Here is a 25,733-nt window from a genome sequence, read left to right on the forward strand (position 1 = left end):
GCTGTCCGCACACATCAGAACGCTGCTGAGTGACCTGCCAAGGTCGCTTGGGGTTTGCCAGGGTAAGCGCTGGAGCAACCCCAGAGCTGCTTTCTAGCTACCGTGGGGAACCAGCTGCTGAGGAGCAAACTCCTTGCTATTTCCTGGCCCAGTACCGTCATGATACGCTTACTCATCTCTCTTCATCTGCCCCTGGCAGGGATGGATATGGTCGCACCGACGGGGTGCATAATTGCGGTAACCGTCATTAGGCAAAACCTCAATGATTACCTGTTCCGAATAGTTAAATCCTTTCACGGGATGGAGCCTGACAGCCTGCGCCCCACAGAGCAGGCAGTCTCTGCTGGCAACGAGCAGGCAGCCCTTGCTGCGCATAACCCCCGAAGCAGGCGCGCCCTACCAGGTCCTGAGCCTGCTTGGTCCAAGAGCTCTGGACATTCGTGAACTGGTGGAGCGGCCACCATCTTCTGGCTTCAGATGAGAAATCCATACTGCACAGGCATGTCCCTGAGAGCTGCTGGGACTCTGGCCATCGCCCCCAACTCCACTGTCTCTCTCAAGCCCAAGCCTACCCATCCCGTGCATCACTGTGCCACCTCAGAAATACCTGAGATCCTTCCGATGCTCGGACTGCCATTGACACCACTCTCAGGCCACATCTCTCACCAAACCACGCACCAACTTTCTAATTCAGCCTCCGGTCTTGCTCTACGTCGTATCTTCTCCATTTGCAGTCAGAGCCTTCCTTTTTTTTTTTTTTTTTCTAGAACAAAAATTCATTTGTGTCCTTCCCTGTCCAAAATCCTGAGGAGGGCCACGTTGCTTTCCAGATGAGGTCCAAACTCTTCTCATGGCTTACGAGAGCCGACCTACCTGTCACAGGTCTCCACTCCAAACACCCTTTCTTTCTTCCCTTCCTTTGGGGACTTTCCCTGAGAGCCTTAGTCTGGCTTACGGTGCCCCTGCCACATTTCCCCTACCCTGGCATCTGACACGTTGGGCTGTATGTGCTAATTTGTCACTTGTCTCTAGCACACAGCAGGTATCCAGTAAGTGTGTTGAGTGAATGGATCTAAAAAACAAACATGTTGAATGAGTTTGCTTAAACGATACTATCCGGCGTAGATGAATAAAAGTTGACAATGACAGATATACAAGGAAATAATACATTAATGTTCATATCCCTGGTAAACTTTGTCTATCCTACAAACCGAAAATTTTAGCAAATGTAAGTAAGTAAATAAGAGAGCAATCTCGTAGATAATTCAATGATAGTTGGTTAAATAAATAAACTAGCAAACTAAGTTGAGAGGTGATTTATGCATGTATGGTCTTATCTCTTTAAGTCATAAATTTAAAACCAAAAATCATGGCAAGTGTATTGCTTCCAAAGGACCCAGTGGCTTAAAATAAATCCTAATCTTGTTTTCTTGTGACTATATCATTAAATATTTAATCGGATTAATCAGCCATGTTTTTATTTGTTGAAATCTTACACATACATATGTGAGTATATGTAAGGATCCATAAGGAGAACAATAGTACACCTGAGATATATTCTGCATTTTTCCATGATCATATAATGAATGATAAATACATACACAAGCATGCCTAGGTGCTTAAGTTCCTGAGTGGAATATGTCAGAGGACCCTTTTCCCAAATTGCTGACAAGAATAAATGTTGCCGCTCATAAATTTTTTCCAGTCTCTCGGAGTACAAAAGTAATCTCTTTATTGCTTTGCTTTGAGCCTCCCTGGACTACATAAAGCATCTCTTTATGTCTCAACCATGTAGGCTTGCTTCTCTTAGGCATGCCTAGTCTCATATTTTGCCCACATTTGATTGGGTTATTGGCCTTTTCTTATTAATTTCTAATATATTTCTGTAGAGTCCAGCTATTAACCCATTTCTCCTTTGCACAGCAAATATTTATTCCAAATTTTACTGGTTTTCATAAACTTGTGGTATTTTTTGCTGTTTCTTGAAACTTTTGTAACTCTCTATTTCCGTATTATCTTTTATTGCTGCGACATAGCAAGCTTGTGTATTTGTTTCCTGTGGCCACTATGTGAAGTTGATACAGACCGTGGCTTAGAACACAGACGTTTATTCTCTCGCAGTCCTGGAGGACCGGTGTCCAAAATCCGGGTCACTGGACTGGAACGAAGTTGTCGGCAAGGTTCCAGGGGAGCAGGCACGTCCTGCCCCTTCCAGCTTCTGTGGGCTGCGGGCATCCCTTGGCTTGTGGCTGTGCCAATCCAATCTCCCAGGCCAGCAGCTTCAACTCTCTGCTCACTCTCACATTGCCTCCGCCTCCCATACAAGTACACTGTGATGGCGTTTAGGGTCCCTTCGGATAGGTAATCCAGGATAATGTCCTCATCTCAAAATCTTTAACCACATCTGCAAAGGTCCTATTCCTAATAAGGTATCATTTACCTGCTTCAGATTAGGTCCTGCATCTTTGTGGTCATCATTTAACCTCCTACAGCTTGATAAGGTTTTCTGTACCCTAAGACTGTACATATAGTTGCCTAGATTTTCTTGAAGGTATTGCTGTGTCCTTAGTCTGCCTGAAAACATATTTTTTTAATGTGGTACAATAGAGGGGTCCTTCCACTTGGGTGCGATTAAACCACTTTCTTTTTTTCCAGACTGAATTAAAACAGCACTTTTGTTATTGATTAACATCACATTGGCACCACTTCTGGATTCTCCATTAGTTCCTATTTTTATTTCTCCATCCCTGTGCCTCTGCCAGATTAATGTGGCAACTGTGACTTTATGGTATTTTTTTTAATAATACTGAAAACATTTACAGTTATAAACTCCTCTCTGACGCAAGATATTGCTTCATTTCACGGTTTTGCAATGAAGTGTTCACTTATTCATAGGTTTCTAGAGAATCCAAAAATTCACTTTTTCCCCCCTTTGATTTAAGGATAATGTAAAAGCAAGTTTTTCATTCCTCAAGTAGGTAAGATTTGTTTTGTGAGTTACATGTTAATGGCCTGCTTCTCATTTTGGTAGGTCACGGCCAGGGAACAATGCCCTTGGGGTCTCTCATTTTAACTTCTGTTCAGGTTTCCTGAATGGCCTTAAACGATTTCTGTACATGTTCCACAGACAGCTAAAGATTGTTCTGAGAGGTTTGATATAGAGAATCTATATAAATATATACATAAAGTCAGGTTTATTGATAATATGATCCAATTTTCATTTCTCCTCATTTATTTTCTACTTGATTGGCCCAAATCCGAGAGACATATTTAGAAGCATTATATTGTGTTAGGGTTGGAATTACATTTTTGTTAGCTTTTGCTTTATATATTTAGCTGGTGTGCTGTTTGGGGCATACTCATTTGTAACAGTCCTGACTCCATAAATTGTACCATTACATAATAATCTGGCTCCATAAGTTGTGCCATTACATAACAGTGGCCTGCTTTTTCCCTTTTGTACATTTAAGTCCCCCTCCCCAACTCTTATTCTACTCTTTAATGAGATTCTTCATCCTGATGATTATAGCTGAGGGTTTCTTCACCTTTTTTTCATTGTCACCTTATTAAGGAGATTTTTTGGAATATTTTTGCCTAATCTTACCCCCCGCCCCTGCCATGAAGTTTTAATACTACAGATATATTGCATGTTAGCTATATGTGTGTGTGTTTTATAAAAATAGTAACTCACACACATGCACACACATACACACACAAGAACCAGTTCTCAGCTTCTTTAAGGTAAGAACACCCCCAATGAGAATGCACGTAATAGGGTCTCAGTAGACTTCTCCCTGTACGTGTCTCTTCTCTTTCTAGAATCTTTATTTAGCAGGTATGTCAAACACACCTCCATACTGTACTGTTCATCACTTGTATCTTCTCTGCTTCATCCTCCTTGATGGTGCTTAGTGTTATTTACTATTTGGTTACAGTCCATCCTTGAATATATTCCTCATATAAGTTATGTAGGTGATATAGTCTCTAAATCTGTATATATCTGCAAATATTTCTTTCACCGTAGGAGGTAAAATTCTTGACTGGGCTTCAGTCTTCTTCTCCCATAGCCTGAGTTAACTTAGATGGTTCGCTCTATGCCAATCTGATCCATTTTCCTTAAAAATTACTGCATTATTTTGTTTTGTTTTTGGCCAGAAGTTTGTAAGAATTTCTTTTTCTCCTTGCTATTGAGTCATTTTACAGGATGTGCCTAAATGTGTCTTTCCACATTCCATCTGCCTCTGTCTTCAAGTATCTTCACAACCTGTAGAGGTAGGTCTTCAAGTTAAACAATTACTCTTCTGGTATTTGCATACTGACTCCTTTTGCCTCTTTTTCCCTTTCAATGCATCTGTTAGTCACGTGTTCTATCTCTTCAATTGATCCACCGCCCTAAAGCCTTATCATGTGTTTTCCTGCACACCCCAAAGCTGTAGGGTTTTCATCTTGGGCTTCTCTCTTTGCTAACATTGAATTGCAGGAATCACTGCTCCTCTTCCACGCTCCTCTATTGCCTCTTCTTTGTCACCATATCCTTTCTCTGTAATGACCCTCAACAGCCCATTGTTATCAAAGTAAGATAAGACTTTGCCACTTGGGGACCATTAAGACCAAAGCCTTTGCCTGTATGGCCCCTGAAGGCATTTGTTTGAGTTTGTGGCTGAATAACAAAAATACTGAAAAATCAATAAAAGAAAAAACAGTTCCCTTTTATGATCAGGAGAGGGAGTCCATAAAAACACACAGGGGAAAATGGACGGGATAATGTCACGATCCACCCACCTGAGACCAGGTAATGACTATGCACGGTCACTACCCAGGTTCTCCCTGAGACCAAAACTCACCATACAATCTGCATGCCTGTGAAAATGCCTCTTGAAAACTATTTTTTACTTTATTTTCTTTCAGTTATTTTTAGGCTGTGCTAGTAATTATAGATTTCTAGGCAGAACACTAATTGAATTCAATAAAACAAGCTTTAAGCAAGATGGTAAATTGAGGCAAATCACTGATAAGTAGCCAGTGATTCCCCCGCTAAGAGCTAACACTTTAAAGATACTAACCTACTACTAACACCTTTAATTCTCTCAAAAACCTTTTCCAGTAAATACAAATATCTACATTTTACTGAGGGAAGAAACTGGAGATTAGTGGGATTAAGAAAACCTTTGTGTATTGGAACACTAGCTGGAATCCAGGCCTCTCAGGCCCGAACACAACTGTTTAATATTCTCTGCTGCCTGTCCGTGCGTAGATAACCTCCCAGTTCGTGAAATGGTAAAACAAGGGGGAATTTGTACTGTAGCATTGACGTTATCGTTGCAGTAATGATTGAATCGCACAGCACAGTGCTCAGCAAAAAATAATGCTCTGTAACCTGTGTTTGTGTTACCAACTCTGATAGAATTTGCAAGACCACCAATTGCTGAAGTGCTTTCCTTTGAAAATTTGAATGAATAGTCTAATTCTTCTTGTGTTTATTGATGCCCATTTAAAGTGGCATCCATTGCAGTTTTCTGACTTTGTCTCTGAATATTTTTTCTAGGGTCAACGTCTTTTCGAGAAGTTGCTCCAACTGACTTCGCAAAACATTGAAATCAAGCTAGTGAGTGATGTAACAGCTGATTCAAAGGTATTAGAAGCCTTGAAATTAAAGGGTAAGGCCAAGGTTGATATGCTACTCTACCACCGGGTATTCTGTTAGGATACCTTTAATTCATTTAATATATAATTTCTTGATAATTAATACATTTCACTTAGTACACTTATTTCTCCTTTGAAAAATAGTCTGAGTAAACCCTGTAGATGAAAGAACTAATCAATCAGTACTACTGGGATTTTTAATAGTGTTGCATATTAGTTTATGTGAAATAATCTACCGGCCATTAAATGAGAATTAACTAGAAAGAAGGATCTTGCCCTCTCTGAGCACTTCAATAATATAATTAGAGAAAAGAGACTTTTCTGATCAGAAAAAACATAGTAATTCTGTTTTTCTCTTGCTCTTCAATGGTAATTGTGCTCCTGCTGCATAGAATTCAAAAGGGTATAGTTAGACGTTTGAGTCTGGGAAACTTCCTGATTCACAGCATTTAAGATAATTTCACAAGAGAACGTCATTGATCAGCCTCTTTGCAGTAGGGCTCACAATCCCGTGAAGATAGAAAATACATAATCCTAAAATCACTTTCTTCATTTTGCTGTCATCTTCACTAAGGGAACTCTCACTTGCAAATATTTTTACTGATTTATAAAAGTTTTTACCCAGAATTTACTATCTGAATGGTAAGCCTCCAAAAGAAATTGCCATGTGTGAGCCAGTGACAAAAAGTTCACATTTGCCAGGCGTCCCCAGGGGAGGACAAGGCATGGACCTCAGTAGCGACATCTCATGTGATGTCCTTACATCTCATCTTGGTGCAGTTTAAACGTGCTGGGCATTTTGCTCATCATCTTTCCTGCATATTATATTATGTAATGTTAATATTACATTTCTAGTATTATAGGCACATACACTTATCACCATGCATATTATTTTCCTATGCATAGGAAAACAAAGAAAACTTATGAGAAATGGCTTCATCTGTAAAGCTTCCCTCTGCTACTGGAGCACAGCATACCATTTTTGAAAAACTAGAAAACACGCAGCTTAGTGCATTGACAGATACAATCCACCTGAATCGGAAATGGATTACTACTTTTCCTATTTAAAAAATATGAAATTGGGTTTCCCACTATCTGAAACTTGGTTATCTGACATGTTTCTGAAAATGGATTTCTTTTGGTTAACTCTGGGTACCAGAACTTGCAGATAAGCTTTCTTGTGGAAGTGATTTGCACTTGGGTTTGATTATCTAGGACACAGAGCAGTTAGGAAGAGAGAGGGAGAGAGCAGAAGAGTTTTGTGACTTCTTGACTTTCTGTCTGCAAATCTGTTCTTTGCCGTAACTCACCCTCAGCCCTGGTAACTCAACCAGAGTTAACGCCAGGGAATACGAGGGGCCCTAACAGCCTTTCTCAGGCGCTGCTGGAGGTTTGGCTGCTGTAGATAGGAAACTGCTATTAATGAATTTATGGTAAAGGCATGGCTTACATTTCTGTTGTGAACTATGAATTAAAACTTCATTGCAGTCATTGCTTCTCTCAAAAAAGGAAATGTTTGACAATCACCAGCTTATGGACATAATACTACAATTTAGGCTCAAGTTCTTATCAAAATGAGAAAATAAATGATTTCCTTTATGATAGTGGAGCAATAAACAGGACTCTAGTTTATCACAGCAATTTCCCAAGTCCTGATGATAGGCCTCCCTGGCTTCATTAATATACATATGTGTACATTAATATATATATGTGTGTATCTTTAAAATACCGTTGTATTTCTCTACCTCATCCTCTGGCAGAGACATATTAAGTGATAACAATGATTTTAGAAATATTTTTTATGAAATAATTTTAAATCTGTGTTTAAAGACCTTGCTTTAAGGTTATCTTTTAGTTTTTTTTAGGGAGGGGTCCTGGTCTTTTGGTGAAATTCCGGGAAGGTTTGTCCATAGATAGTCCATAAAAGACAGATAAGCATAAGGCAGCCGTGAGCAAGTTACTGCACATAGAAGCTCATCAGTTATCCTGTGAAATAGAGTAAGAACGAGGTTTCCCTAGAAATGATAAAGTTGAGTGCATGTGTAGGCCCAGTGGGGGCCGGGCAGGCTGGAGGAGTGGGGCGGTCCCCTCCCCCAAAAGCCACAGTGCCCTCCGAGGGTGGGATGAGATCCCAGGCCCTTCCTGGGTCCTCCCACCGCCCACTCCAGACCTCTCTTCCAGACTGAGAAGTCAGAAAGCTACCCTTGGGTTTGCACTAGGCCACCAAAGCATTAGAGCCTCCTCTGTCTGTGGCCTCCCGGTTTAACTAATTTAAAAGAATGATGCTCCTTCAGATCAGCATATTTCCCCTGCCCCTTCCTTGACCTAACAGTAGACAGTGGCTCACCATCATTTTTAGTATATTCCCACATAAGACTCTTATATCACTGATGGTGTGTTAAGTGATTTCACATCTTCCTGGATTTTTTACATGTATTCTTTTAATATGTGTTAGGATAAAATAACTAGCATATCAGACTCATTATGTTATGGGTAGTAATGCTTAGGGCAAAGCTAAGTTGGAAAAAATGACTCAATTAAAATATGATTTAAACATAATTTGAGTAAATAATAGTGCAGATGAGAGACAGACATGGTTTAAAAAAATAAATAAAAGACAATCTGGAACTTAAATGGCAGCTTAAAAAAGATACTCCGGAAGCTTATAAGGCATGAGACAAGTTCCATAGAAATATATTAGTGATGGCCACATACTTTAGGTTTTGGTGGGTTTTATTGTGGGTTTGTTTTGTTTTGTTGGGGTTTTCTCTGGAGCCAAGGCAAATTATTATAATAATGACCGTTTATAGTTGTAGCTGGGGCTGTTATTGTAGTTTCTTTGGTAAAATTTAATTTCCTTCTTTGGTAAAATTTTTTACCCTATTTAAATTTTGATTATCTGTTCTCTCTGTATATACCCCCCATACACTTACAGTGTTTATATGATAGTGTGATAACAGAATGTATTTTTTTTTTAGGTTTCCTTACTTTCCAATTTATTTTAAAATGGTAACTTTAATGTACGCATTTAGAATACATGACTAATAGTTTATGATTCACAGGCAGTTTAAATTTGGTTGGGGCCATCTCCAGATGTTTGAGGGAGTTTAGAGTTTTAGAAAGGGCTGTCATTATGGATAGTAATGTCTAGAGGACTAATGTTGCCCCCTGGGCACACAGTAAATACTCTCTGATGAATTTGAAAGACGCAAACATGAAATGGCTTTATTTTCCCCTTGCTACTCCCTTGGGCTAATTTTAAATCTTGATGGGCAATCACTAAGTAGGTTCATAATATACATGACAGAAGTTAGCTTTATGTTACAAAAGTCAAGATTCAGTCTTTAGCTTTGCAAGTTTTATCTTCACCTTAGTTCTGGAAGTAAATTCTAGTATTTTAGTTGTCATGTGTAATGAACACATTAAAGACTGCGTTGAAATACTGCCTACATGCTCTTATTTATAAAACTTCTCCTACATCTCTTTACTGAGAATTGACCTTGGAACAGTATAATACTGTAAGGTCATGTGTTAGCTGGTAAAGTGATGAGGTTAATTAACGTATATTGGTAGTTGGGTTTAGCAAAGAAACCGAGATAATCATGATTATACTTTTATTTTTACAGGAAGAGAGGTAACTAGAGTATGTGTGTACAGGAATAATAATAATTTCCAAAAAGTATTTTTAAAGGAAGAAACCGAGTATGAATCACCACTTTAGTATCAGCTGTGAAGTAATAGTTGGTTGTGAATTATAGTGGCACCAGCTAGAACCTCTGTGACGAAGAGGTTTTTCAGTGTTTCTAGAGTGAGCCCTTATTTTCAAGGGTTTTTAACAGGAATAAAATCTCTTTCCTGGCTAAAGCTGAAATGAAAAGCCTCAGCTTGAGAAGATAGATTTTTTTTTCCTAATTACAAAATCTAAGTCTTTTGCCCTGACTGCTGTGGCTCAGTTGGACGGGCATCCTCAGTTGGCAAGTTCCGTCCCCAGCCAGGGTGCTTATGAGAAGCAACTACTTGATGTTTCTTTCTCTCTCTTTCTCCCTCCCTTCCCTCTCTCTAAAAATAAATCAAAATCTTTTTAAAAAACATCTAAGCCCTTTGACCCTTCATTTCAGAGGAGAGCAAAAAATTGGAAGTCAGAAGTTTTATATTACATATTTTCAGCATTCAAAAAAATGCATTCACTGTGTCGTATATGATTCATAGGTCGATCACTCCTAATAATTGACACCAAAAGGCTTTTGTTAAAAAAAACAGCAGAAAGATTAAATCTTGAAGTAAGTCTGGGGGAAAATGGCCACTCTGCAGATGCATTGAATTTTTTTTTTTTGGAGCAATAATGAAATTAAGAAAAAAATTAAATTCTGTTGGCAACTTGTGGGGGAAATATATATATATATATGTATATATATATATATATGTATACACACACACACACACACACATACACATATATTTACACATATACATATATATATATAAACATATATAAAATAAACTCCAAAAATATTCTCCAAAGCCCTCATTGGGGTTTCCCAGGAGACCTCTCCCATATCCCTCCAATCTGAGGCTCGCCCCCACCCACCAGCCCCTGGGCTTCCCTCTTTCACATCATTTGCCGCAGTTTTACTTCTAGGGCTTTAACCTCAAGACAGAAGACTTGATGCCTGGCTCAGGTAGGCAGTAAATTCATTATGCTGAATTAACAGCCTGAATGCTTTGCGTGTGTGAGGCATCGCAGAGAATGGCTTTCAGATTTTTCCATTTCTGCTTCAGTCTTCATGTTTGTAACATTGAGCATCCTGTATTTCTGTGGAAGGGACTTAGGTGATGGGACAAGTTGCTAAATTTAGAATCAGAAGATTTTTGTCTGGCACGATTAAGACCTGAAAGGTAAGGAGAGGTCACTTTCCCTGTCCTAAGAAACAGTACGAGAAAGGAATTTCCCTATACTTCAAGCTCATGATGGTTCTCAAATATTATGCTAATTGGTAAACGATGCTGCAGCATTTTGAAAATATAAAAGTTATGTAAACACTCATTTTCATAGAAATGTACGTGCCACTTTTCTTCTGGTACAAAACAGTAAAAATGGCATTTGAAGGGTTGACATAACTTAGACAACTTTGGCTTGCATTTCAGTTTCCTTCATCAGCTCCTGCGGAAATCAGAGATGGGACCATAATTTAAAATGTCCTCCTCACCTGGTCATTTGCCCAGCTGGCGGGTGGGGTCAGGACTGGAACTTAGGAGTGTGTGTGGTTTGCTGAGGTGTTCCGGGTTCTCCGTTCATTCTCCCAGAAAAAGTCTCATTTAAATCCTAAAGGCCTTCTCAGCTGAAAATGCCAACACTTACAAATGTTGGATGAGAATGAGTTAAAACTACCAGTGGGGGCTCAATCCTCCCTGTGGTTCTGAGGAGGAGGCGAGCAGAGGCAGGAAGGAGCTCCTCACTCATCCTGACCAGCCTGAGGATGGGTCTGCGCTCCCTCATGAAGCCAGACTCGTGCTTTCCCCGCGGAACCCGCACCGCTCGGCCCCCACGCACCCACCGCGCTGAGCAGGCAGCCCTTGATCTGAGGCTGCTACATTCAACAAAGGGCTGAGGAGTGAATTTAATTATTCACAAAGCAAAGCTGATGAGAAAGCAAGCGCCAACCTGCCAACCTGAGAACTGAACAATTGGTGCCCCGCTATGGTTCCCTTAAGCGAATTTTCCATAATGATGCTTAAGTAAAGATTTTTCATATTCATTTTGGGAAGACATTACTGAGAGAGTTTCTTTGTTGCCTTTATTCCACTTTTAGTTATCGCCAAATGCAAATTATGTTCCTCTTTGAGATTAACTTTCTCTATAAGGCCTCTTATTTTGTCTTAATTGGCACAAGTCAATATTATAGTGGTTCAAATTTGAAAAAAGGAACATGCTATATACTATTCAAAAACAACAACATGGAGCCCTGGCTGAGTGGTCCAGTTGGTTGGAGTGCCATCCAGTACACCAAAAGGTCGGGGGTTCAAATCCCAGTCATGATACATACCTAGCTTGTAGGTTTGATCCCCAGTCAAGGCACATATGGAGGCAATCAACCGATGCTTCTCTCTCACGTTGATGTTTCTCTCTCTCTCTTTCTTCCTCTATCTCTAAAATCTATAAACATACTTTTTTAAAACATGGAAATTTACTAGGAACAATTTTTGAGGCTCCTAGTATAATCAGTAATGATAAAACTTATTCATAAGCTGAGTAGAGTTTTACATGATTAATTTATGTTTGTAAAATAACTCAATAACATTTGGAGTTTTAATTAAGGTTCTGAAGTTCCATTTGAATTTCTGAGTTTGGTAGTCATCATATTCTGATTTGGAAATTGAGCTGTAAGTTTATGGCTTGATTGGTTATTACTGAGACCACACCTAAGAAAAGATGACTTGGTCAGGGACTGCCCCTGGCTCAGAAGTTTATATGAATTCAACAGAGAGTGGGGGACCGCCTGCTAAGGCACCATGAGAACCTGAAGTCTTCACTTTTGAAGTTTCAGAAAAATGGAGAGCTATGCTGAGTTTTCTGTAGCCCATTATCCCAAAAGATTTGAAAATTCCTTCCAACACCTTCTTCCCTGATAACAGGTGGAAACCATACCTTGGTTATACTTGTCCCCTCAGTAGTCTCTAAACCATGATTCTGTAAGAGTCTTATGTGTAGCTGCACTCATTCAAAGCTGATACTTGCCAAGGTGAATCTGTTGTATGAATTCCTATTAGTACCTAAGCCACGTCACATACTCTACAACTTCGTTAGATGCTGCTTTGTTTTGCCTCCGAGTTGTCCCTATGCGTGTCTCCTGTCCCCATGATCAGGGATCACCTCTGCCACATGATGAGCACTTCCAGGGCAGCTTAGGTGCCTGCTGGTGAAGACTCCGCCATCATATTACACTGCAGGCTAGAGGAGTGCAGCCCCTGCTTTTCCATGCTGTCATACGTAATGGCCTGGGTGAACATTTTCTCTATCCCGGGACATTCCGTACCCAACCATGGGCTGACACTGCACAGCAGGCCAACTATGCGTATATTTCACCTCTAACGGAGAACATATCCACTCTCCATTTGTTGAAAGACTTGGAAAATGGTCTAGAAAATTTGGGAGCTTTAAGGAACACAGAAGAGCTGCTCCTGTGCTTCCTCAATCACAGGAACCCCAGGAAGTGGAAACACCAGCTGCTGTTTAAAAGCATCCAAGGAGTAGCTGGCATGTGTTGATATAGGATGTTGCAGTGTTTCAGATTAAACAGCGAACGCTCTATTGACTTGTTAACGGAATAATGGTAGGATAGGCTTCTGTAGGGTTGGGAAGAGAAAGAAGCCCCGTGGGCACCTGACTTCTGATTTCGTGGGCCACAGAGAGGCGTCCATCTGCAGAAGGTCCAGAATGGACGAGAGCTGGCTCAGAAAGAGTCCCCAGAACTCCGTGTCTCTCCCCCATCGTCTCTTCCACACCACCCGGAACTAGGAGGCCCGGGTCGGTTGCATTGAATTAAATTTCCTGCCGTGCATGCAGCACCACCAGTGCTCAATCTATGTTTACTGACCTGAATTTCCAGACAAGACTGGATTTTGGCTCCCAGAAACCGAGACTAGGCCCCTGCGATAATAAACATCTCTTCTTGAATCCTGCGTTTCTTTGCCCTCTGGTTTAGCTCGAAGTTCTCTCAGTGTGGATGTTCCCTCTGTCCCCATGGCAATGAAAAGCCACCTCATTTCATCTGCACTTCAGGGGAAACTGAGAATGTCATTCCTTTCCAGGTTCCAGAAAGAAGTTGTACAGACTCTAGGTCCCTTCTTCTCTGATCACGTTGGTCCCAGACTTCTCTTAAACTGCCTTTTCCTGCCTGAGTTGACTCCTCGCTCCAGCCCAGTCCTTACAGTCACGCAAGTCCCCATCGGGCCCCTGGCATATGTGTTCGGTGTGTGCCAATCCACCACCGCGGCTCAGCAAGCTGTCTCTTGGGCAGCCCCAATGCCTCCTTTCCTCATTTTCACTGTGTGAGGAGTCTCTTTAGTTACTGAGGTAAAATTGCCCGAGAAGCCATTGTTTTAAATCACGTGTATGTTGAGTCCTTGCTGGGTGCAAGTTTTTAAGGGGGTAAGAGAAAGAAGCGAGGCACAGGCTCTGCCTATAGTCACCAAAGGGTGGGATATATATTCAGCTGTTGACTTGCTAGAAAACCTCCAGATTAAGGGTAATAATAGGATTTCCTAAAAGTCTCTTTATTTATCAACACATTCACCACACACACACACACACACACACACACACACACACAAAGATAGTTTAGGTACATTTGCAGTATACTTGTAGTTAATAATAGTTGCAACTAATAGTCAGGTGTTGTTCTGTATACTTTACCTGTATTCGCTTTTAACCTTCAGGCATCCCTAGGAGGTAGATAGTATTATTATTTCCATTTTCCAAATTAACTGAGACGTAGAAAGGTAAAATCATGTGCCTAAGGTACCACAGTTAGTGGGAAATAAAAGATGTCTGTTATGCTAATTCTGGCAGAATGCCCATGCCTATGATTCTGGTCAATATTATTGGATCTTTGTAAATTATACATTTAGCAGAGAACTTAGAAAATTACAAAAACATTCACCCTCTCCAGCTTAGCTCCTTTGCCTCCAAAATCAAATGAAATGAACAAAATTCTAAGAAATATGACAGTGCTACCACTGTGCCCAAAATGTAGCTATTTTGAAAGATCTATTTTGAAATTTGGCAAAGCATGGTTCTTTGTTCTCAGCAACACATGTTGAAAAGTAAGGGCCGGCACCTCTCCTATTCCCAGGTGAAGGTGCATATCTTGATGAAATAAGAGACTCAGGTTTCCGTTCTAGCTCTGAACCTTGAGCAAATCTCCATCTATCATGGTCAGTCATCTATTAGTTCATTCTGTCTTTTAACAAATACTTACTGTGTCCTTACCATATACCACTGATGAGGCACTGATGCAAATAACTTGATCTGATTTGGATTTTCAAAAGATCTCTTTGGTTATTGTGTGGAGAATGGATTGGAGGGGAATTGAGGCAGGCAGGGAAACCAGTTAATGGGCTATTGAGTTACCTCCAGGCAAGAGGTGAAGGTTGTTTGGGCTAGTGAAGGTAGAAAAATAAATATATCTTAGAGATAGATCTGGTGGACATAGACACTGTATTGGCTATGGGGATGGGGTTCAGAAAAAGAAAGAAATCAAGAATTGCCCCCTGGGTTTTAGTCTGAGCAGCAGATTGGAAGATGCTATCATGTACTGAGACAAGAAAGATAATAGGATAAATAAGTCGGCATTTGGGGAAGATAAAGAGCTCTATTTTGAGCATAGTAAACTCTGTTTTGTGCTCATTAATGATGCAAGTAGAGAGACTAATTTAGGCCCGTTCCTATGAGTCTCAAGCTCAAAGAAGAGTCAAGCCCTCAGATATGATTTGGGGAATTGTCAGTGTAGAGAGGTATTTATAGCCATGGAGCTGAATGAGATTCTCACAGGAGGGACTGCAGCCATAGAAAGGGCCTGAGGACCACGCCCAGGGTCTTTCTGACACTTAGAGGCTTTACAGAAATGGAGAAGCTGGGAGAGAAAGGTTTGTCTTTCTTTCCTAAGAAGTAAAGTTAGCTAAGAATAGAAGAGGAGCCATTGGATTTGTCAGCATAGTGTTCTTTGATGAACTTAACAAGGGTGTCCTCAGCCAGATAGACAGGAACTAAAAAAAAATGATTGGTTAGGTGAAGAATTAGAGATAAGTATGGATAACTCATTGCAAACATTTTGCTATGAAGAGAAACGAAACAATGGCGAGGTAGCAACAGTGGGAGATAGAAATCCAACTTAGCCAGGAAACAGAAGGGGTTGTCTCACAATGTTGATTGTCCATTAAAGGCGCGTGGTCATAACTTTAAATTGAAATGGAGCATCATGATTGTGAGGTTTTCTCCAGCGACCTTTGGTGAAGGTATAGGGAAGGCAAAAAGTTGAATTCACCTGAGTTGAAGATTTTTACTAGGAAACTGTTACGGAGCGATGACCATGAAATGTCAATTTGATCAAGAAGGAAGGAACCACAGGAGTTGTGTGATGGACATTGAAGAAGTGTAAGGCCAGCGATTTGCAAGCCTCAGTAATGTCCCAATGGAACCCCAGGGGGAGTGAGCCCGAAGGAGAGAAAGCAGAAGTCAGAAACTCTGAGCCTTAAAGCCAACACTTCAAATGTACATTTTCTGGTAATAACAAAATCTAGGATACTATGGGAATGGGTTACTAAATAGAAAAGGAGAAAAAGGTCAGTGGAGTGTAAAGACAAAGTAGCTAAGGGGTGAGAGTGTTGAGTTATCCATGTGGTTGGCTGTATCAATTAACAACCATACAGGATGGTGGTGAGCAGAGGAGAAGGCAATTAACTAGAGTGTTGAAAGATAGAGACGCAGAAGGTCGAGAAAGGGTAGCAACAAGCACTAGTAATGGGGAATACAGCCACATGGCAAGAATTTTAATGTAGCTTGGGATTTTGAAAGATGTAGGAAACAGAGTTTGGAAGTAACCAAAGAGATTAGAGAGAACTCTTACTTTACTTTCTAGCCCTGAGGTACTGGAAGTGTAAGAGATAAAACAGCTTCCCAATAAGGGGATTGCAAATTAATTAATGGCCCTAGAATCACTGAGAAAGCCTTTAATAGAAGAGCTTGTTTGAGACTAATCCTCCTGCAGAGAAAATACAGTCACACAAAAGAAAGCTATTTGAATGTAGCAAGAGGAATTAGCCATCAGGGCTTTGTGGGGCCAAGATCTGAGAGAAGGAGAATTCGTTAGGATGAGCCCTTTATTCACTACCAAATTTTCTTTTGAAGAATCTGTCAATAACCTCACAGGGAATAGAGGTCAAGCAGAGAGCAGAAGCCTGGACTTTGCTTGAGTATCGCTGGACTGAAGAGACAAGAATTGGAATTTTTTTATATGAAATCTATCATTCAATCAGAAATTAACATGCCGATGCACAGCAATAGATAACTGAGAGCCAAGAGAAAAGAAGAGAGATAAGAAGCAAATCTACAGAGATCCAGATATTGGAGAGGGACTTTGACATCACTATCATTAGTGTGTTTAGGGAAACAGATAACAGAATGGAGAATTTTGCCAGAGAACTAGAGTTCTAAAAAATCAAATGGAAAACCCAGGACTGAGAAATACGAAAGCCACAATTTAAAATTTCACAGTGAACTTTACTGAAGATTAGACACAACAGAAGAACGGAGTAGTGAATTTTTGGTCAGTAGAACATATCCATAGAGGTGTTTCACAGAGGAAAAAAAGATGAAAAATACAGAAAGAGCAAAAGAAAAATATGGAACATGGTTAAGGAGTCTAACACAAGGATCATTGGCACTCAAGGACTACCGGAAAGAGAGAAGAGGATGAAGCAATATTTGAAAAGATACTGTCCATTACTTTTCAAAACTAACAAAAGGCATCAAGGTGTTCTACAAATACCAAGAAAGATAAATACAAAGATAAACATGCCTCGCCATGTTTTAGAAAAACTGATGGAAACCAAGAGAAAGAGCTTTTCAAAGCACTGGGAGAAAAAGGACATGTGACGTCTGAAGGAAAAATAATGAAATTGGCAAGTGCCTTTTCAACAAAACTTATGGAAACCAGAAGACAATGTAGTGACATCTGTAAAGTGCTGAAAGTAAATAACTGCTCCCATCCAAGTGCTGGCCGGGCCCGACCCTGCTTAGCTTCTGAGATCAGTAAATAATTGCCAACTGTAAATTCTATACCCAGCAATCATGACCTTCAAAACCGAAGGCAAAATACAGATATTTTTATACAATCAGAAATTCAAAGAATTTATTTGCAGAAGACTTTTAAAAACTAAGGTAAATTTTTTAGTCAGAAGGACTAAATATATATATATATATGTATATATATTTATATGCTGCTTACAAGATACCCACTTTATATATTAGGACACAGAAAATATGACAGCACAAGGAATGAAAAATATCTTACATGTAATGTTAATCAAAAGAAAATTAATAAAACTCTACTAATTTCAAAATAGATGTTTTATACAAGAAGAAATATCACAGATAAAGATGGTAATTTCATAATGACTAAGAAGTCAATACAATGGGAAGATGTAACTATATTCATTTTTATATAGACCTGAAAACATTCCCAAACTGTAAAAACTGAAAACCAGCACAAGGAAAAGGAGACAAGTTTATAATCATAAAGATTTTGCCATAACCCCTTAGTAACTAATTATACAACCATACAAAAAATCAATACAGGCAAGTGGATTTGAACAGTTAACAAACTTGAACTAAGTAACGTACGTAGAGTGCTACAACTTACAAATGCAGAATATACACTCTTTCCAAGAGGAATGGAATTTTTGTCTAAATAGACTATATTCTGGGTCACAGAGTAAATCTTTTAACACGCTTTAGAGCATTTGAGTCATATGGACTGTATTCTCTGGCCACAGTGAAATTAAGTTAGAAATAAATAACAAAAAAATGACTAGAAACTAATCTCCAAATGGCAGGGAAAGAAGCATTTTATTACTTATTCCAAGAAATGATGGGTCAACAAAAAAATTACAATTGAGATAAGTAACTTTTAAAAATTCTGCCATGACAATATATCAAAATATGTAGAATGCAGCCAAAGGAGTGGATAGAAGGAAAATTATAGTCTTTAATGCATGTTTTACAAAAGAAGAAAAGCTAAAAGCAGTCACTTAAGCCTCCATTTGAAGAAAATTTCTTTGTAGGAACTGAACCACTTAAGTCACATTTGAGGACTGTCATTCCAGAAGTTTTATGGCATGTGAATAAATTCTTTTTCTGCCTGTGATAAAATTCAATTGCTGTATTTTTTAAAAAGTAATTTGGAGGCGGTTTTTTTTGTTTTTTGGTTTTTTGTTTTTTTTTTTTTTGCTATTTTCATACCATGTGAATATGAATAAAGTTTTTCATGGTGTATTAAATTCTTTTGAACACTAAGAAAGAAAAAAGGACAAATATTAAACATAAGAGCAACACTTAATGAAATGAAAAACAAACACACCATAGAGAAATTCAACAAAGCCAAAAGGTGATTTTTGGAAAGATGAACAATTTCAAAAATTACTGAGGAAAGTGGTCAAGAGAAAAAAGGAGAAAACAAAACCAATCATTATCAGGAATGCAGAAAATCATCATACAGATATTAGAGACATTAAAGATATTGTAAGAGGATGTTACAAACAACTATGTACCACAGTTTGAAAACTTAGATGAAATAGATGAATACCTTGAGAACTACCTCATAAACGGACATAGAAAGTAATGGAAAACAGAGTGCTCTCATGCAATGGTTGGAATGGTTGTTAGAATTAGAGGGTAATTTATGTAAAGCCCTTAGCATAGGTCCTGACATATATTCAGCTCTTGATGAATGACTATTATTATTAGAATAATCATAGATGGCAGGAACAAGGTCACAGGATCCTGGGCAGGAAATGATTAAGTGTCGTGGACTCACAGGCCACGGACATCGTTTTGTGACTATCAGGGGGAATGGCATAAGAAGCAGCCATGTGGGATTTATAGGTCAAAACAGAGCCCCCCACACAGATGAGATGCCGGGGAGGAGATGGCAGGGTTCGCGCCCAGTGGTAGAAAACAAGAATGTCACAACCAGGGGCAGCTATCGCGGTCTCTGACCATTAAGAATGTTACTCTGACATGAAAATATACGTGAAAAATATACCAGAAACAGTCTTAGAATGAGTGGAATGAACATAAAGGAAGGATATGTACAACATTTATGTTGTAGTTCGAACATGAAAACCTATTCATTTGTTCTTACAATAACTTTAGAAATTAATACGTAGCTGCCTTTATTCACAGCTTTAAAATATTAATTAATTCTTTTGATGTTTAAAAGGCACCTTTTCCTTGAGTTTAAAAAGTATGCAATGTATGAAAAGCTAGTGTTCTTAATATACAAAGACCTTTCCCTACTCAACTACCAAAAAAAATACAATTAAATTTTTAAAAATGAGATCAGTATATGAAGAGAAAACTCACAGGAAAAAATAATGATCACATTTCAATATAAAGCAAATATAAAACAAGATTCTCCACTCTACTCACATTTAAAGAAGTACAACTAAAACAACAAACAGATGCAATATTTTACCTGTCAGATTTGAATTTACTTGATTTTGGACAACGTATCCCCTCTGGACTTTTGTTTCCTCATTTAAGGAATAGAGAAAAAGACAGAAGAGAAAGCTAGATGGAAAGACAGAGAGAGGATAGACAGTTAAATGGATATATGCGGGGATGTGTGTGATGTTTGTACAGCGACTGATTTCTTCTTCAAACCCTCCCTAATATTCCTAATGCTTGCAGAGGGCCTAGAGATAAATCATAGGAAATAAATGCACTTTTTGGCCTGTGTGAATAGGTATAGGAAGGAGTTAGGGGACTGGCAGCAGCTGGGGAAGCCAGCACCTGCAGCCCCCAAGCACACCTAGAGCCAAGCGACCCCCTGGAACAGCCAGGCCCTGCTTGGAATTCTTTTTCCCACAAAGCTTGATTCCACAGTTTACTCACCATAGTCAACACGACGGCAGCTTTTAGTCAATCACCACGTTTGTCATTTCGGCACACCCACGTAACCATGCTGTCAAGTCTAGGAAGTTACCTATGAGCATTCCTCTTAAGATTTGAAAAAGATCATCTGTCAGTTGGAAATGACAGTTGGTACAAGAAAAGAAAGTAGTGTTCTGGTATTTTGCTAGGGGTCTTTCATTTTTAGGTTTTCCGATTGAAAAGAAGTCCAGGGACTCTTGAAGATGTTATAACTTGGGGGACTCTAAAGAGATAATCAGCAGAGTTTAAAATGTCATATTTTTCAATAGGACAGAAACGTAACCTGAGAGTTCTACACTCTTTGGGCTGCTTTCCCCACATCCCATAAATGCTACCAACCCTATTGGTGGGCCTGCCCAGCAGCGCCAGAAGAAAACCCAAACCTTTGTGCAGAAACTTGGTAAAATTTACATTTTGTGAGGCTACCCTCTCATTCCTGGCTTGGTCTAAAGGAGGGCCCTCTTAAACCCTTTTTCTTTTCCTTTCTAATAAAAGCAACTGCAAATTCATTATGAAAATATATCAGTGCAAATCATACTTACCTGAATTTGTCTTCTGCTTGGCATTTACCTTCCTATGACTCTACGTCCTGTAACTACCCAAGTCCCCTTCCCAGCTCTGATCCCAGTTGTGTGCTTTATTGGGCTGACATTGAACTTCACACAGGCAGTGGGTTGCTCCAGAGAGAAAGAACGTCAATGTCTATTGATAGAATGAAGAAAGAAAATACAAGTTTTTAAATGGATGTTCTTTTTTGCCATAGATGCTTCTTATTCTTCTTCCAAAATTCTCTTCTACCTCTCCTTCTGTCTCATCAGCTAGTCCATTCTGCCCCATGTCCTCCACCTTCACTTTGGAAATTCTTTAGTTTTTCTGGGTAACACTTTCTTCCTCTCCTTAAGCCAGAGATATTCCATTTTCTCTACCTTTGGCCCGAAAACTCCCTGACCTTCTTTATATGCTTACCTTCGGCCTCTGAATAGCCATGCTCTCTCGGGGAGGGGAAAATAACCCACGAGCCCTCCTTACCAATACTAGAAAAAGACCATCTAAATTATGTATAAAAATACCAATTCAATTCCAAGGTCATTACATTTACTTTATAATGGTCCACAGGTCATTAACTGCCCAGACTGTGGCTTTCAAGCACAGCTGTTGAGGAGCTAAATACTAGAAATCACTAACGATGTTTGGGGGAAAGATTTGGGGGAACAGTAGGGATGGGAATTAAACCCAGCAGTAGAGCGAGGGGTGGGAGGAGGCCGGGGGGTGCCGGAGGCTGCCTTGGTGCAGGGAGAGGGCGCAGGGATTCCAACCAAGGCTCGTCCAGGCTGTCCTGCCAATGGGTGCTGGCCGGTGGCAGGATCTATGAGTTAGGGCAGTGGAAGCATTTTTAAAGACATAAGAGTTTTGGCCACTTGCCATGTGCAGTGTAAGATAAAAGCCTGGCAGCCAACTGGGAAAATGCTAAAGATGTTGGCAGTTGTTAACGATCCCCATCTATGACACTAATAGTAATCATGATGATACATATTTATGGAGTATTAGGTGCCAGTTATTATCTCTTCTGTTCCTCTCAACAACTTGAAGAAAACTATTCTATTATCATTAACATTTTGCAGATGTGGCTCTGAGAGGTGAAGGGACTTGTTCCAGGTGACAAAGTAGTAAGGGGTAGACGTGCAGATGGTCCGACTGAAAAAGACCCTCCATTTCATCAGCTCCTGCTGCTGTCTCAGGCGGCTTCAGGTGCCTGTTGTGAGATTGTGGTTCTAATACACACTTTGTATTTGGTCTTATGTCATAATTTTGATGATAACCAGGGTAGTCACAAATGTTACGACCATTTTCCCAGCCACATAAGTAAGGGAAAGACCTTCAAAGACTGGATCAGCTGCCCCAGATAATTCTGGCGGTCGTTAGAAAATAAAATACTTTGTCTTAACAGATTCTACAACAGGTGTGTGGCACAGGCAGGAGTTCTGGGACATGGGGTCCACGGAGAGAGGGCGCCATGGGAGAGTTATCACGTGGCCACACAGGGCGGCAAGGTCGCCCAGGGACCCTGTGTCCTAGATGCGTGGCTGCGGCCAAGCACCTGTCCTCACACCCACGCAGCAACACGCAGCTGGAAACAGCAGATGGGCCCTTGCCTCCTGCCCTGTGACTCCAGCCTGTCGCTCGCTCTGCAGGAGAGAGGCTTAAAGGGGCTCCCTTCATGATCCAGGGCAGGCGTTGAAGGGTGAATATAAAAGTCAGGCTATGAACTGATACCCTGCACATGATGTCTCTTTCTCCTGCCAACCACAGAAAGTGTTTTTTCTTTACCTTTAACAAGATCCTCTGGCTTTGATGTAAAATGGAAATCAGCTCAGATAGTGGCATGCCCAGCAGGTGAACTCACGAGAACTCCGGAGACTTAGCTGAAGACAAGGTTGGCTGTAAAACATTAAAAAGAAACTGTCCCTGATTTCTGTGATAATTTGAGATATAACAAAACTAATTACTGCCTCATTTGGAATGGACAACAGCATTGTGATTCTCTTTCTTGAAGACGAAGGATAAATGTTGATACTGTTGGTTCTCAAAACAACTGAAGTGTTGGGCATTCTGTTTAAGTCATGTTAGTAAGAAGTCCTGTCAAACTGCCTAAATTTTCCTTTGTTATGACTTTTGCTTGGAATGGAACCAAATTTTCAGCTTTACATAGCCATATCTCCCACATATAAAAAGTATTTTTCTTAAGCTTCTTTCCTTCATGTTGTTGGGCCTAGTGGTTTCTTAAATCAACCTTTCCTATAGACAGCTGAACTATTAGACTGCGAGGCAATAATCAAAGCCTAGTATTTCCCGAGAAGCAGGATATTCTAATTATAATAAACATGTGTGGGAGAGAGGAGATAATTCCTAGAAACTATGCTTGTGAGTCTAAACCTGAAGACTAAACACAGAGTAGGCAACGCAACCTGTAAAAAATTCGCAACAGCTTTGACAATGTTTGAATAGATATGTTAAAACTGAAACTGCCACGTGCCCTGAGAGTCATTTCTTTCCCACAGCTGGCACATGTAATTGATTATGTTAAAATTGTCCTGACTACCAGTCACCGAACGACTTGAAAGCAGGGCTATGTCACGCCGAGTGATTTTTACCCTTTGGTGTTCCCTTTCACCTTCAAGCCAATGGATTCCAAAAATGTTGCTAATTAAATTGATTACACTGTACTGGTTTTATTAAAGTTCCCAGGAACGGGCTAACTATGACCTTTTTCTCTGTGCACACAAATCAATGTATTCAGAAGAAGAAGCACTTGATTGCTGAGACAGACTCCTGGTGCAAACTTTGCTTTCAGGAAAGAACCAAAAGCCTTTCCAGAAATCTATAATTATTGATGTGGATGCATTTCCGTTTTATACACACTTGAGGCTCATCAATACTCTGTTTAAAAGCTGGTAATAAACTTTTTTATAATGCTCTTAGGGATCCATGCACATGTGGTAAAAATATTTCAAAACAAGACAAGAGTTACATCAGAGCAAAGTGGTTGGGGGTATGGAATCAAACAGAACCTCACAAGTAACTTGAATGCAGGATTTGAAACTCTTGGGACCGTCAGCATTTGGACAGGCTCAGTCTTTGTTGTGGGCGCGGTTCTTTATATTAGCAGCACCCTTGAACTTTATCCACTGGACGCTAATAGCACTTCTGTCACTAGTCGTGACAACCAAAAATGTCTCCAGATAGAACCCCGTGTCCTCTGGGAAGAGGGGGACAGGGCTGCCACTGATTGGGAAGCACTGCTTTGATAAGATAGTGAAGGTTCTGGCTTTTAGTAAGATGGAAGCCTCACAGGTGTCTGACTGTAGATGGTGCTCCCTAGCTTATTTGTAATTCACATTTATTCTCTTGACTCTATAAAGGTTAGGGCATAAAATGTATTAAAGCTGCTGATAATATGCTTTCAACAGGCGACTTTCTAGAAATAAACCTGGAGGTGGAATTTGTTTGATTTTCATTATGATGATCCACAAGGAATGCGGAACTTTATTTTTCACTTTTTAACCACAAGGTCCTGGAATGTTTCCTTTTGTGTCATTATGACAAGTATTTTGACAGGATGTTTATTTTAAGTCTTCAAATTTTGAAACATTCAATTGTGCAGTTTGTGCAGCTTACTAAAAATTGCACGATTTCAGGCTAGAACTGAATATTTTCAGCCAAATATTGAAAATATATAAAAAGTCTTGGGACTTCTAGAACTATGTGTGCACAAAATAAAGTACAGAATTATCTAATTAGCACCATAAAAGTAACGGTGAAGAAACAGAACCCCTCCAGAAGCAGCTTAAATAACAAGCAAGTTATTGTAAAGATTTTGAGGAGGTCAAAGTTCGAAGTAGAGCTGGTCTAAGGGGATGCACAGCCACGGCCCCTACCCCACCCACTGCCCCATTCCCTCTCTTGGGAGGACGTTGTCTTCTCTCTCTCCTCCTTATATATCTGGCTCTCTCTGTTGCTTGTTCTCTCTCTCTCTCTGTCTCTCTATTTCTCTCTCTCTGGCTTGCCTTCTCCTATGAACTTGGACAGTCATGTTTATGCATGTGTGACTCTTAAGCACAGCTTCTGTTAATTAACTTATCTTGTGACTCAATATTTAAATCCCTCAAAGAGCAAATCTTATGGTTTAGCTTAGGTTAGGTGTCTACCTTTAGTTCATCAGCTGTGGCCAAATAGAGACTAAATAGATTGACTTTATACCTAGACTGTCCCCCTTGGCTCATGGGGGTACATCTTGCACTCTGAGAAGAGTGTGTAGACCAGGAAGAAATGGTGAACATCTAAACTATATGTAACATCAGCTAACAAAAATATCCTGTGAAGATTTTGTTCCTCTCCTGAGAGAAAGAAAACTGCTACTTACATAGGAGGTACATCTGATTACATAAATTATGTATAGGAAATACATGGATTACATAAATCGAAACATAGGTAGAATTGAAAATCTTCTCATCTATACTGGAATTAAAAATTAAATTCTTCAACCAAGTGTCTTCTGAGTTGCTCATTTCCCCCTGAGCTATCCTCCTTCTGGGTAAGGGCATATGAACATCCCAATGCTCGTCTTCAAAATCTCTACCATTCATTCCATTTGCAAACACTGCTCTCATATTAGTCTCCAGAGAACAAGACATTTCTGGACCTTCAAAAAAAATGATAAAGAATGAATTAACTAGCATTCTTTTTATGTTTTTATTAGTTTTGTATTTTTAAGTTGATGATGAATAAGAAGCAGCACAAACATAGTCACACCCTAACATTAGCATACTAGGCACAGATGGAAGGAGGGTCCCCTGGGGTCTGCACTGTAGGAAATTGGGAG

The 25,733-nt window shown here is 39.8% G+C and overlaps 1 protein-coding gene across 1 annotated transcript in view; it reads left to right on the top strand.

Annotated features, from left to right (window-relative positions):
• The window catches only part of PLD5 (phospholipase D family member 5), a 168,648-nt gene that overhangs the window by 86,422 nt on the left and 56,493 nt on the right, over positions 1–25,733 (top strand). Inside the window, exon 4 of the mRNA XM_054576705.1 lies at positions 5,546–5,657. Coding sequence (XP_054432680.1) covers positions 5,546–5,657 — 112 coding nt within the window. The remainder of the gene's footprint in view (positions 1–5,545; positions 5,658–25,733) is intronic.

Source organism: Pteronotus mesoamericanus, unplaced genomic scaffold, assembly GCF_021234165.1.
Source record: "Pteronotus mesoamericanus isolate MK-2021 breed Mesoamerican mustached bat unplaced genomic scaffold, CSHL_Meso_final contig_347, whole genome shotgun sequence".
Lineage (NCBI taxonomy): Eukaryota > Metazoa > Chordata > Mammalia > Chiroptera > Mormoopidae > Pteronotus > Pteronotus mesoamericanus.